Genomic DNA, 15,367 nt, shown 5'->3' with positions numbered 1-15,367 from the left:
AGACTGATAAGTTTGGACTTCATCCTGTATAGGTCTGTAGCGTTCAACCTGACTATACATTAGAATTAACTGAGGAGCTTTTTTGAAAAATACAAATATCCAGGCTCACTTCCAGAGATTTTGATTTAATTGGTCTAGGGTGGGGCCCAGGATTTAAAAGTACTGCTATAGGTCATGTGGAGCCATTGAAAGCTAAATGAAATACTGTTAGATTGAATGGCATTGCCCAAAAAGTTCATTAATAGGTATGTCACCCGGAAGGATATCTAGAGAAGGATACAAAAGATCCATCTCATTCAACATTCTATTAAACGGTTTAAATAAAGGCAAAAGAAAGTTCTGTATTTAGATTTTACAATTATAGTATATGATAGAGAAATATATAATACATAGCAGTTCATACGAAAAAAACCTTTTGGATTTTATTTGATCACATATTTAATAAATGAACTACACTCATATAAGTATAGCTTTCAGATCTGAGAAATCATTGTCCTTATGTATACCTAGCTAGCCAAATCATCTAGCTGTAGTATATGTTTAATACCAGTGTTTATCAAAACATTGACAGTTCAGAGGAAGGTAACATAGACGGTGATAGTTATAAAAATAGTGATGTTAGCCTAAGTTTTAGGGAACTGCAGCAGTTGACAAACATCCATCTGCTCATTCACTCAGCCTTCTTTGAGCCAGACACTGTGAATAGGTACTGGACATATCGTGTTGAGCAAAACAGCTGTGGTCTTAAATGTGAGAGAAGTAAAAGTAGGGATTAATTTTAGGCTAGAAAACTGAGGAGGTTTTTCTAATAGAAGGAGGGCTTCCCTTAGATTTCATTCAAGTTAGAATTACAAATTAGTGAAGTTTTGTTTACAGAATGGCTAATGACTAAGAAATATTTTTGCAATTCTATATTATCATACTCCCAACCACTCCCTTCTCTCTCCTTGAAATTTGTATTCCTGAAGTGCTCACCCCTTAAGAAGCTTACTGCCATTGAAACTTAGTGTAAAGGCTAAACTTCTTAAAAATAACAGGAATGTATTAAGGCATCCTTTAAAGAATAATTATATAATTAGCTAAAGAAGTTTTTTAATGTGGCACGGCCTGAACTATTGCTTCAAAAGTATTAAACTTCTGTAGACTGAGACTGTCATTTCCTAATTGATATTAGTATTACAATTATACAGCTTGCTTATACATAGACTATTTCAAGAAGGCTATACAAGTAACTGATTTTAGAACTCTGGGAAATAATACTGATGCAGGGAGAAAGAATTTTATATCTTTTTTACGGTTTGAATATTTTACCATAAAATATACTATTTTATAATTTAAGATAGTTTAAAAAATTCTGTGTAGTGACTCCTTTGATTTTTCTAAACTTAGTCATATGATGAATTCATTAAGAAAACTGAAGCCGAGCTTAGCCGAGATTTGGAAACATCACCAACAGCCAAGCCTCAGATTAAAACGCTCTCCTCAGCTTCTGAAAAACCCAAGATCAAGCCCCTTCCACTACACAGGTAGAAATTTTTGATAACTAACCTATATTCTGCCTTGTTTGAGAAAGGAATAAGGAAAGGTTTTAAGTAGAAGCTATCTTTTAGGTAACTGTGAAATTGTAGAAGTGAAAATATTGGTTTATATTTTCAGTTTCACTAAAGTAAATTTGTTATTTATGATATAATCACAAATAGAATTTATAATAAGATACAGATTTTAAAATATATTTTGAATCCTGAAATCTGATGGGAGCTGTAAAAATAGTACTCTCCAGCATTGCTATTATAGCATTGTAGGTTGGTATAGTTGTTTTGGAAAACAATTTGGCAATGTTTCAAAAGTCAAAAACAATCTGTAACTTTTGACTCAGTAATTCCACTTCTGAAAATCTAGCTTGAGAAAATATGGGCTATCAAAAATATCTATTTACATGAATATGTTTATAATAACATCTTTTATATTATGTTTATAACATAAACACTGGAAGCAGCCTTTATGTCCAGAACTGGTGAATAGCCCAGTAAATGATGGTTCTTTCCAGGGATAGAATATTATGCAATCAGTGAATACAAATACAGAAGATACAAAGTAGCACTATTAGAATATATAATATGGCATATAAGAAAGTCAGGTAGTAATATTTAAACTAAATTTTGAGTGAGTAGAGGTTATATAGGTAAGTGGGACTGAGAAATAGGGGATATTTCAGAGAGAAGGGCACTCATGAGTGACCAGAAGCAACAGAGAGCTTGGCATATCATGGAAGCTGAACATCATAGGATGTAGCTGGAGTTAGGAGAAGAGACTGGAAAAATAAAAAACAAATTGTGATAACCTTGTACTCACGCATTCTTAGTAGTTTCTAATTTACTTTTTTAGAAGATGTGACGCTGTTAAATTTCTTTTAAAAGCATATTTTAGGATATTTTTTAGAAATATTTTAGAAATGTTTTTTAGAAATGTTATAGAGGCTCATTACAATTAATTTAGCATTACCTGGGTTTGAATCCTGACTCCAGTACCAGCTAGCTTTTTAATTTGGGGCAAGTTATTTAACCTGTCTGTGTTTCAATTTTGTAATAGGGATTTAGATCCCTATACCAACACCTGAGTAATAAACTTGTTATGAGAGTTAAAAGACTTAACGTAGAACAGGGCCTAGCACACAATTAGCACTATGTATTAGTTGTTATTATTATTGCTACTAGAATATTGAGGGAAGTGGTAAAAAGATAAAAGTTTAAATCGTATCATACCTAACTATCCCAAAACAACAAATGTCAACAATTAGATATATTTCCATCTAGGATTTTTTTTTTTTTTTTTTTTGCGTTACGCGGACCTCTCACTGTTGTGGCCTCTCCCGTTGCGGAGCACAGGCTCCGGACGCACAGGCTCAGCGGCCATGGCTCACGGGCCTAGCCGCTCCGCGGCATGTGGGATCTTCCCAGACTGGGGCATGAACCCGTGTCCCCTGCATCAGCAGGCGAACTCTCAACTACTGCGCCACCAGGGAAGCCCCATCTAGGATTTTTTATGCTTAGATTTTGTGTGTAATTTTGTTACTTATACATTTTTCCTTTATATTACATTATACATAAGTTTTATTTTAATTTCTACAATCCATTGAATGGTTTTATAGTTTTATTAACCAGAGAATGGTAGAATCAGATTTCTGTTTAGAGAAATCTTTCTGACTACAATATGAAGGAAAGATAGGAAGGGGTAAGTTTAGAAGCAGGGATAACAGTAGTCTAAGCCAGCCCTCAGATAATGCACTGTAATAAGAATAGAGAATAGGAGATCGATTTTTAGGAATTTTTAAGAAGTATACTTTACAAATTAAAGTGCTAGATAGGGAAGCAGGAAGAAGCTGGATGGCTCCCGTGTTTCTCTTAAATAGTAGTTTGTTGGGTCAAAGTTCCACTAACCTAAATGGAAAATTAGGTGTTCTTCGGTGGGAGTCTTATGATTTTGGTTTTAAAATGTTAATTTTGAGGTACCTGTAGTTCATCTAAGTGGAATTATCCAGGAAAGATGTTAGCTTTTTAATTTGGGGTGATCAGCATATAGATGGTGGTTGAAGCTATAAATATAACAACATTTGGGTGAACATTTGGGTGAAAAAGGTCTGCAAATTCAGAGAGAATAAAAGGGAGCCAAGTACTAAATATGATAAAATAGCAACATTTAAGGGGGTTATAAAGAAGTAGGAGTAGAAGCCAAATATTATGACTTAGCAAATAAAAAGAAAGCAAGAAAATGAAGATTGTGAATGTCAACTTAAAGCATGAAAGAGGACAGTAGCACCAGGTGGAGGAATAAAGAATTGAGGGGGAAAAGTCTGCTCAGTATTCTTTAACAACCTAAATGGGAAAAGAATTTTAAAAAGAATAGATATATGTATAACTGAATCACTTTGCTGTATACCTGAAACTAACACAACATTGTAAGTCAACTACAGTCCAATATAAAATAAAAACTTTAAAAAACAAGGGAAAAAAAAGATCGGGGTGGGGGTGGTGGGATTTTTTTGAGGCTTGAGGCATGCATATAAGCTGAGGGGGAAAAAGTCACCAGATTGAAGGACTAAAGATTGTAGGAAAAAGAATGGACAGTTGAAGAGTACCATCAATGAGGCTGTGGAAATGTATGGGATTTGGGGCAGAAAGAAGTTTGAACAAGTGTGAGAGATACACCTTTTTCTTCCTTGCAGACAGGAGGAAAGGCAGTTGGGATGGCTGTGAATATAGATAAATTTGTAGGTAAAAAGGTTGAAGATAAGAAGGGTCATGCTGATGGCCTCTGTTTCTCTCATTAAAAGAGGCAAGATCATCTACTGAGTGTGATGAAGGCCACAAATAGACTTGGTGGAAGTGGCAAAGGTTGGAATACTTCCTGCGAAGAAGAAAAAAGAAGCAGTTGTCTAAGAATTGACTGCTTTTTGTTACCAGTTATTACAGTATCAGCAATACATTTATTTCTGTTTATTAATTTTTTTACTTTAGATCTGAAACAGCAAAGAATTGGAAATCACTGACAGAGTCAGAACGTTCCAGAGGATCCCTGGAGTCTATTGCTGAACATGTTGGTATGTAACTAGAAAAAATAATCACATAGTATCTACATAGACTAAAGATTATACAAGTTACAAAATTCCACCTCTGCAGCTTTTTGGTTAAAAAGTGAATTTCTTAAAGATAATAGATTATTTAATATTTTAAGTTACTTTTACTTTTATTTTAAGTTATTTTAAGTTACTATTTTAAAGTGATTTGTTGGTTATGCCTAAGTTATGTGAATCAGTCTTTATTGTCCCAATAACTGATGAAAACTGAGGCATAAAGACATTAATCCAAAATGGCTGTGAGTGTATCATCATCTAAATTCTCCCTTAATCAGATTTTGTATCTGATTATATATATTTTCAGCCTATGCTGTTTCTCAGTGTAGTAGTTACATACATTTTTTTTCAATTTAATCCAAAGAAAGATAAGAACTATTGAAAATAAAGTGTAATTCAATGAGGAAATAAAACTGAGACATGAAAAAGCCTACCTAGTAACAATGACAAAACAGAGATTTGAATTTAAAACTTGTAATTCGTGGTTTGTTAGTTCATCAAACCTTATTTTCTTCTTATTTTGCAATTTTAGCTCTTAAAGTGCTATAGTTGCAGAAATAATTGATTTTTTTTCCTTTTTCACATTCAAGAGGTTAGTTGAAGTCCCTGCATTTGTCCTTCCTTCATTGCTTTTGTTTTCGAAGAATATATGTAATATCCATCATACAATTCTGTTTTTGCATGATTTGAGGATTAACATTTCCATAAACTTTGATCCATTTTTCTTTACTTTGTAAGTTGACAACACTTAAAAAATTATACCAAACTTTAAATTTTCAGTCATTTTTTAAATGTTCTGTTTATTGTTGGTACAGTATATTCTCTTAAAGGAAAAACTTACCTTATACTGTAACCTGTAAAACAGGTCCTATTTATTGACCAGAGCTTTTTCTCACCAATATTTAGCTTTTATTTAAACTTTGGTTCCAGAAATTGAATTAGATAATTTTGATGTGATCTTTTTTTTCCCTTTAAGATGCTGCATTGGCAGGTTCTGAGAGATCAGTGTCAGAAAGGTCTTTATCTGCATATGCAAAGAGAATGATTGAATTGGACAGTCGAACAGAAGAGCACTTTCAGACTTCTTCTCCAATTCTCAGATCATCAAGGAGAACCAGAGCAGACTCTGGAGATTCTCTAGAAAATGTCCCTTCATTACCTCTTCTCAAAGAATTAACTGCCTCTAATAGAATTCTTGATGTGTCAGATGCCAAGGTTGAAAAAGAATCTAGTCAAAAATCAGAAATACACGAAGTAGAATATGCAAAATTGGAGGAGAGTGCAATTGAAGATGCCTATTCTAAACAATCTAGGAAGCCTGATGTCTTCCTGAAACTAGACCTGGAACAGGGAGATTCATCTGAAATTCTTTCAAGGAAAGATCTTTCTTTAGATTCTATAAGTGTTCAGAAAGACTTAGTTAGATTAGCCATTGAAAATCTTCATAAAAAAGAGTCAGAAGAGAGACAGTCAGATCAAGATATGGGTCATAGTGCAAACATCCAATCAGAAAAAGACACTCACGTACAAAAGAATATAAAGGGCAGAGACTCATCTTGGTCAGAACATCTTTTTGCATGTAAAGAGATATCATACTCTGAAGATTTTGAAGTATCTTCTTTCAAGAAAGACATTTCAGCTGAATTGTACAAAGATGACTTTGAGGTGACATCTTTGTTGTCACTCAGGAAAGACTCTCAGTCTTGCAGAGAGAAGTCACAGGCAACAAGGATCTCTAGAAGTAGAGCCACTAGCTTTGATAGTGATGATGAAATCAGTGAGTGCCTCAGTGAGAAAAGCCTTTCTATTCATAGCAGTGTCCATTCTGAAAGGCTATTAGAACTCAAGTCCCCCACTGAGCTTATGAAAAGTAAGGAGCGCAGTGATGTAGAGCATGAACAGAGACTTACTGAATCCCCTTCCTTAGCTTCAGCTTCTCTTGCAGATGAGTTACTTGATTTCCACATCGGTGATAGGGTGTTGATTGGCAATGTTCAGCCAGGAACTCTTCGATTCAAAGGTGTGACTAGTTTTGCTAAAGGATTTTGGGCTGGAGTGGAGTTGGATAAACCTGAAGGAAATAACAGTGGAACATATGATGGCATTGTATACTTTGTGTGCAAAGAGAAGCATGGGATTTTTGCTCCTCCTCAAAAAATATCTCACATTTCAGAAAACTTTGATGACTATGTAGACATAAATGAAGATGAAGACTCTTATTCAGATGAACAATATCAATACTATAATCAAGAACAAAAAGATACAGAGGGTCCCAAGTTTGACAGAGAAAAGGATGCGATTGAGTGTTTTTATAAGGAATCTCAACCTAGTATGCATGACACAGAAGCCTCAGTTGATAGAAGCCTTAAAATAGAAACAGACAATATACAGGACATTTCTGGAGTACTTGAAGCCCATATTCACCAGCAGAATTCAGTGGATTCACTGATTTCTTCAAAGGAAAACAAAGACCTTGTTTCTGGTGCCACGGAAAAGGTTTCCACTGCTGTAGAAGACAATGCTTTAGGTAATACCTTTTCTGAAGAATTAAGGAAGCAACAGCAGTTTACCGAAAAGCAAGAGAACCTATATCCAGAAGTTTCAGAAAAGCTTTCTACCCCACTTCTGGACCTTTTAGCAAGAGAAAAGAACCAATTGGAAGCCCAGCTGAGGTCACCACCAAGTGAGGAAAAAAAGTCAAAGGAACAACTAGAAACAGTCAGCTTACTGACAGATAGTTTACTAAAAGTCTTTGTGAAGGACACAGTCAATCAACTACAACAAATCAAAAAAGCTAGGAATGAGAAAATCCAGCTTAGCAATCAAGAGCTTCTTGTTGATGATCAAAAGAAAGTACCACCCCAAGGCCTATCCCAGAATCTTGAGGAACAGTCACCAAGTGTTCCAGGTTGCTTCTTAAGGTCTGAATCGGAAGATGAGAAAGAAGAGATTTCCTCACCAGATATGTGTCCTAGACCTGTAAGTATTTTGTCTAGAGAAAATGTCAATTAACCTTGCCTTTATAGTACATTTTAATTCTGTAGCTCCTGATAGGTTTTTTGGTGATGTGTTATTTGTTAAACAAAGATCACTTCAGTAGTTTGTAAAGGCCATGTAGCTGTTTTTCTGTCTGAAGTATAATTGTCCTCTATTATGTCATGAGTGGTCACTATAGAGTTGTCATAAACACTGGCAGGTTTATGCTGGGTTGAAAACCCCTGTATACTGTCCACAGATTAGATTTCTTTCTGGATTCACTGAATAAATTTATTCCGTGGAGATTTCCATTGGTTCTCAACCCAGTTCTTTTTTGGCTATGAAATTATTTGTTCACATATCTACTCAGTCATAGTTGCCTTGCAGAAATTACCAGTTGTGATGTTGACTCTGGTAAAACTGAAATGTATCCATTATGACATATACTCAGACCATCAACTTATTTAGGTTGCCCATGGACAATTGAACAGCAGTAATGAATTTGAGTAACTTGAGCTAGATAATCACCAAAGGTGAGAATTTTATATCTCATTTCCATATCTCAGAAGCAAAACAGTTCTTCAGAAACAGAATAATGATGATACAAAAAGGAAAAAATGATCAATAAACATTTTATTAAAATCAGTTGTAAGGCTTATGTGAGCAGAATTACAGGAAGCAGGATAGTTTTTTCTTAAATTGTTCATTAGTAACCACCATATCGTTTCTACTTGCTTATTTACAGAGAAATAGTGAATATACAAATAATATATTTGCTTTGTCTTTAAAAAAAAAGCCCAAACTTGTTAAGTGATCTGAGGTTACTAAATGGTGCTCTGTTTGAATGGTTCCATTTCTGTAGGAGAGTCCAGTATTCGGTGCCAGTGGGCAGGAAGAGCTTGCTAAGAGACTTGCTGAACTTGAGATTAGCCGGGAGTTCCTGAGCGTGTTAGGAGATGATCAAGACTGGTTTGATGAAGACTTTGGTTTGAGCTCTTCTCACAAGATACAAAAGAATAAGGCAGAAGAAACAATTGTACCTCTAATGGCAGAACCTAAGGGAGCTCTACAAAAGCCATGTGAAACATTATTGGCAGTCCCACATACTGCGGAGGAAGTAGAAATTCTTGTACACAATGCAGCAGAAGAACTTTGGAATTGGAAAGAATTAGGTCATGATCTTCACAGCATCAGTATTCCTACAAAACTGCTTGGCTGTGCCAGTAAGGGTCTAGATATAGAAAGCACTAGTAAAAGGGTGTACAAACAGGTATGTAACATGGAAGGATAATTCTAATTTTTAAACTTCTCTCTGTTGTCTGAAATTTGGATTCTTAGCCATTTTAATTTGTTTATTTTTCTCTATCAAGGCGGTTTTTGATTTAACAAAAGAGATTTTTGAAGAAATATTTGCCGAGGATCCCAACTTGAATCAGCCTGTCTGGATGAAGCCATGTAGAATCAACTCTAGTTATTTCCGACGAGTGAAAAATCCAAATAACCTTGATGAAATCAAGGTAAACTGAAAAGTGTAGAGTATCTCCTTTCTTGATTTGCTCTTCATTTGTACAGATCTGTAAATATCGTAAAAGCAAGTATTATTATTATTATCTTCTATATTATTCACCATTCTGTCCTCAAGGCCTGTCCCATAGTAGGTATTCAGTAAATATTTGTTGATTCGTTCAGTCCATGAGCAGTAGAGGGATGAGGGTGAGAGGGAATCCCAAATCCTCAACTTTTTGCAGAACAGATATATATATATATATATATATTATAATATTTAAGAAAAAAATCAGCAAATATTCAGGGAGATAAATTATTGCAATTCATAGGAGTTTTAGGTGAGTTTTTAATGACTTAGAGATAGATATAATATTCTAAAAGTACATGAAAACATGTCATATATCAAACATGCCAACCCTAGACACGTAGATGTTAACTTTCCATCTTTGATTTTGGAGGTTTCAGATTGGTTACGTAGTTTTGAAATATGTGGGAGAGTAATGTGATATACAAAAAGTATTGCTTGTTGTCTGAGAAGCCCCTGAAAAGATTAAGTGCCCTTAAGAAAAGATTAAGAAAAGATTAAGCTACAAGGACTCTCAGCAAACCAACTTTAAAATCACATTGGTGGAGAGAGGGGGAAAGATGGCGGAAGAGTAAGATGTGGAGATCACGTTCCTCCCCACAGATACATCAGAAATACATCTACATGTGGAACAACTCCTACAGAACACCTACTGAACGCTGGCAGAAGACCTCAGACCTTCCAAAAGGCAAGAAACTCCCCACATACCTGGGTAGGGCAAAAGAAAAAAGAATAAACAGAGACAAAAGAATAGGGACGGGACCTGCACCAGTGGGAGGGAGCTGTGAAGGAAGAAAGGTTTCCACACACACTAGGAAAGCACTTCGCGGGTGGAGACTGTGGGTGGCGGATAGGGGGGAGCTTTGGAGCCGAGGAGGAGAGCGCAGCCACAGGGGTGCGGAGGCCAAAGCGGAGAGATTCCCGCACAGAGGATCGGTGCCGACCAGCCCGAGAGGCTTGTCAGCTCAAGCAGGGGCAGGCGGGGCTGGGAGCTGAGGCACGGGCTTCGGTCGGAGCGCAGGGAGAGGACTGGCGGCGTGAACACAGCCTGAAGGGGCTAGTGCACCACGGCTAGCTGGGAGGGAGTCCGGGGAAAAGTCTGGACCTGCCGAAGATGCAAGAGACTTCTTCTTCCCTCTTTGTTTCCTGGTGCACGAGGAGAGGGGATTAAGAGCGCTGCTTAAAGGAGCTCCAGAGACGGGCGCAGGCCGCGGCTAACAGCACAGACCACAGAGACGGGCATGAGACTCTAAGGCTGCTGCTGCCACCACCAAGAAGCCTGTGTGCGAGCACAGGTCACTATCCATACCCCACTTCCGGGGAGCCTGTGCAGCCCGCCACTGCCAGGGTCCTGGGATCCAGGGACAACTTCCCTGGGAGAACGCACGGCGTGCCTCAGGCTGGTGCAACGTCACGCTGGCCTCTGCTGCCACAGGCTTGCCCAGCACTCCGTACCCCTCCCTCCCGCCGGCCTGAGTGAGCCAGAGCCCCCAAATCAGCAGCTCCTTTAACCCCGTCCTGAGCGAAGAACAGACACCCTCCAGTGACCTACACGCAGAGGTGGGGCCAAATCCAAAGCTGAACCCCGGGAGCTCTGTGAACAAAGAAGAGAAAGGGAAATCTCTCCCAGCAGCCTCAGAAGCATCGGATTAAAGCTCCACAATCAACTTGATGTACCCTGCATCTGTGGAATACCTGAATAGACAACGAATCATCCCAAATTGAGGAGGTGGACTTTGAGAGCAAGATTTATTTTTTCCCCTTTTCCTCTTTTTGTGAGTGTGTATGTGTATACTTCTGTGTGAGATTTTGTCTGTATAGCTTTGCTTTCGCCATTTGTCCTAGGGTTCTATCCGTCCGTTTTTTTGTTTTACTTTTTAAAAAAACTTTTTTTCTTAATAATTATTTTTTTATTTTAATAACCTTATTTTATTTTACCTTACTTTATTTTATTTTATCCTCTTTCTTTCTTTCTTTCTTTCTACTTTTTCTCCCCTTTATTCTAAGCCGTGTGGATGAAGGCTCTTGGAGCTGCAGCCAGGAGTCAGTGCTGTGCCACTGAGGTGGGAGAGCCAACTTCAGGACACTGGTCCACAAGAGACCTCCCAGCTCCATGTAATATCAGACGGCAAAAATCTCCCAGAGATCTCCATCTCAACACCAACACCCAGCTTCACTCAGCGACCAGCAAGCCACAGTGCTGGACACCCTATGCCAAACAACTAGCAAGACAGGAACACAACCCCACCCATTAGCAGAGAGGCTGCCTAAAATCATAATAAGTCCACAGACACCCTGAAACACACCACCAGACGTGGACCTGCCCACCAGAAAGACAAGATCCAGCCTCATCCACCAAAACACAGGCACTAGTCCCCTCCACCAGGAAGCCTACACAACCCACTGAACCAACTTTAGCCACTGGGGACAGACACCAAAAACAACGGGAACTATGAACCCTGCACAAAGGAGACCCCAAACACAGTAAGATAAGCAAAATGAGAAAACAGGAAAACACACAGCAGATGAAAGAGCAAGATAAAAACCCACCAGACCCAACAAATGAAGAGGAAATAGGCAGTCTACCTGAAAAAGAATTCAGAATAATGATAGTAAAGATGATCCAAAATCTTGGAAATAGAATAGAAAAAATGCAAGAAACATTTAACAAGGACCTAGAAGAACTAAAGATGAAACAAGCAACAATGTACAACACAATAAATGAAATTAAAAATACTCTAGAAGGGATCAATAGCAGAATAACTGAGACAGAAGTATGGATAAGTGACCTGGAAGATAAAATAGTGGAAATAACTACTGCAGAGCAGAATAAAGAAAAAAGAATGAAAAGAGCTGAGGACAGTCTCAGAGACCTCTGGGACAACATTAAACGCACCAACATTCGAATTATAGGGGTTCCAGAAGAAGAAGAGAAAAAGAAAGGGACTGAGAAAATATTTGAAGAGATTATAGTTGAAAACTTCCCTAATATGAGAAAGGAAATAGTTAATCAAGTCCAGGAAGCACACAGAGTCCCATACAGGATAAATCCAAGGAGAAATACGCCAAGACACATATTAATCAAACTGTCAAAAATTAAATACAAAGAAAACATATTAAAAGCACCAACAGAAAAACAACAAATAACACACAAGGGAATTCCCATAAGGTTAACAGCTGATCTTTCAGCAGAAACTCTGCAAGCTAGAAAGGACTGGCAGGACATATTTAAAGTGATGAAGGAGAAAAACCTACACCCAAAATTACTCTACCCAGCAAGGATCTCACTCAGATTTGGTGGAGAAATTAAAACCTTTACAGACAAGCAAAAGCTGAGAGAGTTCAGCACCACCAAACCAGCTTTACAACAAATGCTAAAGGATCTTCTCTAGACAAGAAACACAAGAGAAGGAAAAAATCTACAATAACAAACCCAAAACAATTAAGAAAATGGGAATAGGAACATACATATCGATAATTACCTTAAATGTAAATGGATTAAATGCTCCCACCTAAAAACACAAAGTGGCTGAATGGATACAAAAACAAGACCCCTATATATGCTGTCTACAAGAGACCCACTTCAGACCTAGGGACACATACAGACTGAAAATGAGGGGATGGAGAAAGATATTCCATGCAAATGGAAACCAAAAGGAAGCGGGAGTAGCAATTCTCATATCAGACAAAATAGACTTTAAAATAAAGACTATTAGAAGAACAAAGAAGGACACTACATAATGATCAAGGGATCGATTCAAGAAGAAGATATAACAATTGTAAATATGTATGCACCCAACATAGGAGCACCTCAATACATAAGGCAAATACTAATAGCCATAAAAGAGGAAATTGACAGTAACACACTCATAGTAGGGGACTTTAACACCCCACTTTCACCAATGGACAGATCATCCAAAATGAAAATAAATAAGGAAACACAAGCTTTAAATGATACATTAAACAAGATGGACTTAATTGACACTTATAGGACATTCCATCCAAAAACAACAGAATACACATTTTTCTCAAGTGCTCATGGAACATTCTCCAGGATAGATCATATCTTGGGTCACAAATCAAGCCTTGGTAAATTTAAGAAAATTGAAATTGTATCAAGTATCTTTTCCGACCACAATGCTGTGAGACTAGATATCAATTACAGGAAAAGACCTGTAAAAAATACAAACACATGGAGGCTAAGCAATACACTACTTAATAACGAAGTGATGACTGAAGAAATCAAAGAGGAAATCAAAAAATACCTAGAAACAAATGACAATGGATACATGACGACCCCAAACCTATGGGATGTAGCAAAAGCAGTTCTAAGAGGGAAGTTTATAGAAATACAATCCTACCTCAAGAAACAAGAAACATCTCAAATAAACAACCTAACCTTACACCCAAAGCAATTAGAGAAAAAAGAACAAAAAACCCCCAAAGTTAGCAGAAGGAAAGAAATCATAAAGGTCAGATCAGAAATAAATGAAAAAGAAATGAAGGAAACGATAGCAAAGAACAATAAAACTAAAAGCTGGTTCTTTGAGAAGATAAACAAAATTGATAAACCATTAGCCAGACTCATCAAGAAAAGGGAGAAGACTCTATAGAATTAGAAATGAAAAAGGAGAAGTAACAGCTGACACTGCAGAAATACAAAAGATCATGAGGGATTACTACAAGCAACTCTATGCCAATAAAATGGACAACCTGGAAGAAATGGACAAATTGTTAGAAATGCACAACGTGCCAAGGCTGAATCAGGAAGAAATAGAAAATATGAACAGACCAATCACAAGCACTGAAATTGAAACTATGATTAAAAATCTTCCAAGAAACAAAAGCCCAGGACCAGATGGCTTCACAGGCGAATTCTATCAAACATTTAGAGAAGAGCTATCACCTATCCTTCTCAAACTCTTCCAAAATATAGCAGAGGGAGGAACATTCCCAAACTCATTCTACGAGGCCACCATCACCTTGATACCAAAACCAGACAAGGATGTCACAAAGAAAGAAAACTACAGGCCAATATCACTGATGAACATAGATGCAAAAATCCTCTACAGAATACTAGCAAACAGAATCCAGCAGCACATTAAAAGGATCATACACCATGATCAAGTGGGGTTTATTCCAGGAATGCAAGGATTCTTCAATATACGCAAATCAATCAGTGTGATACACCATATTAACAAATTGAAGGAGAAAAACCATATGGTCATCTCAATAGATGCAGAGAAAGCTTTTGACAAAATTCAACACCCATTTATGATAAAAACCCTCCAGAAAGTAGGCATAGAGAGAACTTTCCTCAACATAATAAAGGCCATATATGACAAACCCACAGCCAACATCGTCCTCAATGGTGAAAAACTGAAAGCATTTCCACTAAGATCAGGAGCAAGACAAGGTTGCCCACTCTCACCACTCTTATTCAACATAGTTTCGGAAGTTTTAGACACAGCAATCAGAGAAGAAAAGGAAATAAAAGGAATCCAAATCGGAAAAGAAGAAGTGAAGCTGTCACTGTTTGCAGATGACATGATGCTATACATAGAGAATCCTAAAGATGCTACCAGAAAACTACTAGAGCTAATCAATGAATTCGGTAAAGTAGCAGATACAAAATTAATGCACAGAAATCTCTGGCATTTCTATACACTAATGATGAGAAATCTGAAAGTGAAATCAAGAAAACACTCCCATTTACCGTTGCAACAAAAAGAATAAAATATCTCATAATAAACCTACCTAAGGAGACAAAAGACCTGTATACAGAAAATTATAAGACACTGATGAAAGAAATTAAGGATGATACAAATAGATGGAGAGATATACCATGTCCTTAGATTGGAAGAATCAACACTGTGAAAATGACTCTACTACCCAAAGCAATCTACAGATTCAATGCAATCCCTATCAAACTACCACTGGCATTTTTCACAGAAGTAGAACAAAAAATTTCACAATTTGTATGGAAACACAAAAGACCCCGAATAGCCAAAACAATCTTGAGACTGAAAAACAGAGCTAGAGGAATCAGCCTCCCTGACTTCAGACTATACAACAAAGCTACAGTAATCAAGACAGTATGGTACTGGCACAAAAACAGAAATATAGATCAATGGAATAGGATAGAAAGCCCAGAGATAAACCCACGCACC

At 37.2% G+C, this 15,367-nt stretch overlaps 1 protein-coding gene across 4 annotated transcripts in view; it reads left to right on the top strand.

Annotated features, from left to right (window-relative positions):
* CEP350 (centrosomal protein 350) overlaps positions 1 to 15,367 on the top strand; it is a 139,927-nt gene that overhangs the window by 109,215 nt on the left and 15,345 nt on the right. For all 4 annotated transcript variants that reach the window (XM_027086155.1, XM_027086157.1, XM_027086154.1 and 1 more), the window contains 5 exons: positions 1,390 to 1,526; positions 4,515 to 4,597; positions 5,607 to 7,609; positions 8,469 to 8,876; positions 8,977 to 9,123. In XM_027086155.1, the coding sequence (XP_026941956.1) occupies positions 1,390 to 1,526; positions 4,515 to 4,597; positions 5,607 to 7,609; positions 8,469 to 8,876; positions 8,977 to 9,123 (2,778 nt within the window). The remainder of the gene's footprint in view (positions 1 to 1,389; positions 1,527 to 4,514; positions 4,598 to 5,606; positions 7,610 to 8,468; positions 8,877 to 8,976; positions 9,124 to 15,367) is intronic.

The sequence above is a fragment of the Aethalodelphis obliquidens genome, unplaced genomic scaffold (genome assembly GCF_003676395.1).
Source record: "Aethalodelphis obliquidens isolate GAN/ISIS:26980383/991018 unplaced genomic scaffold, ASM367639v1 scaffold55, whole genome shotgun sequence".
NCBI classification, from domain to species: Eukaryota; Metazoa; Chordata; class Mammalia; order Artiodactyla; family Delphinidae; genus Aethalodelphis; species Aethalodelphis obliquidens.
The sequence above is the reverse complement of the archived record's forward strand: the minus strand, read 5'-3'. Positions and strand labels throughout refer to the sequence as shown.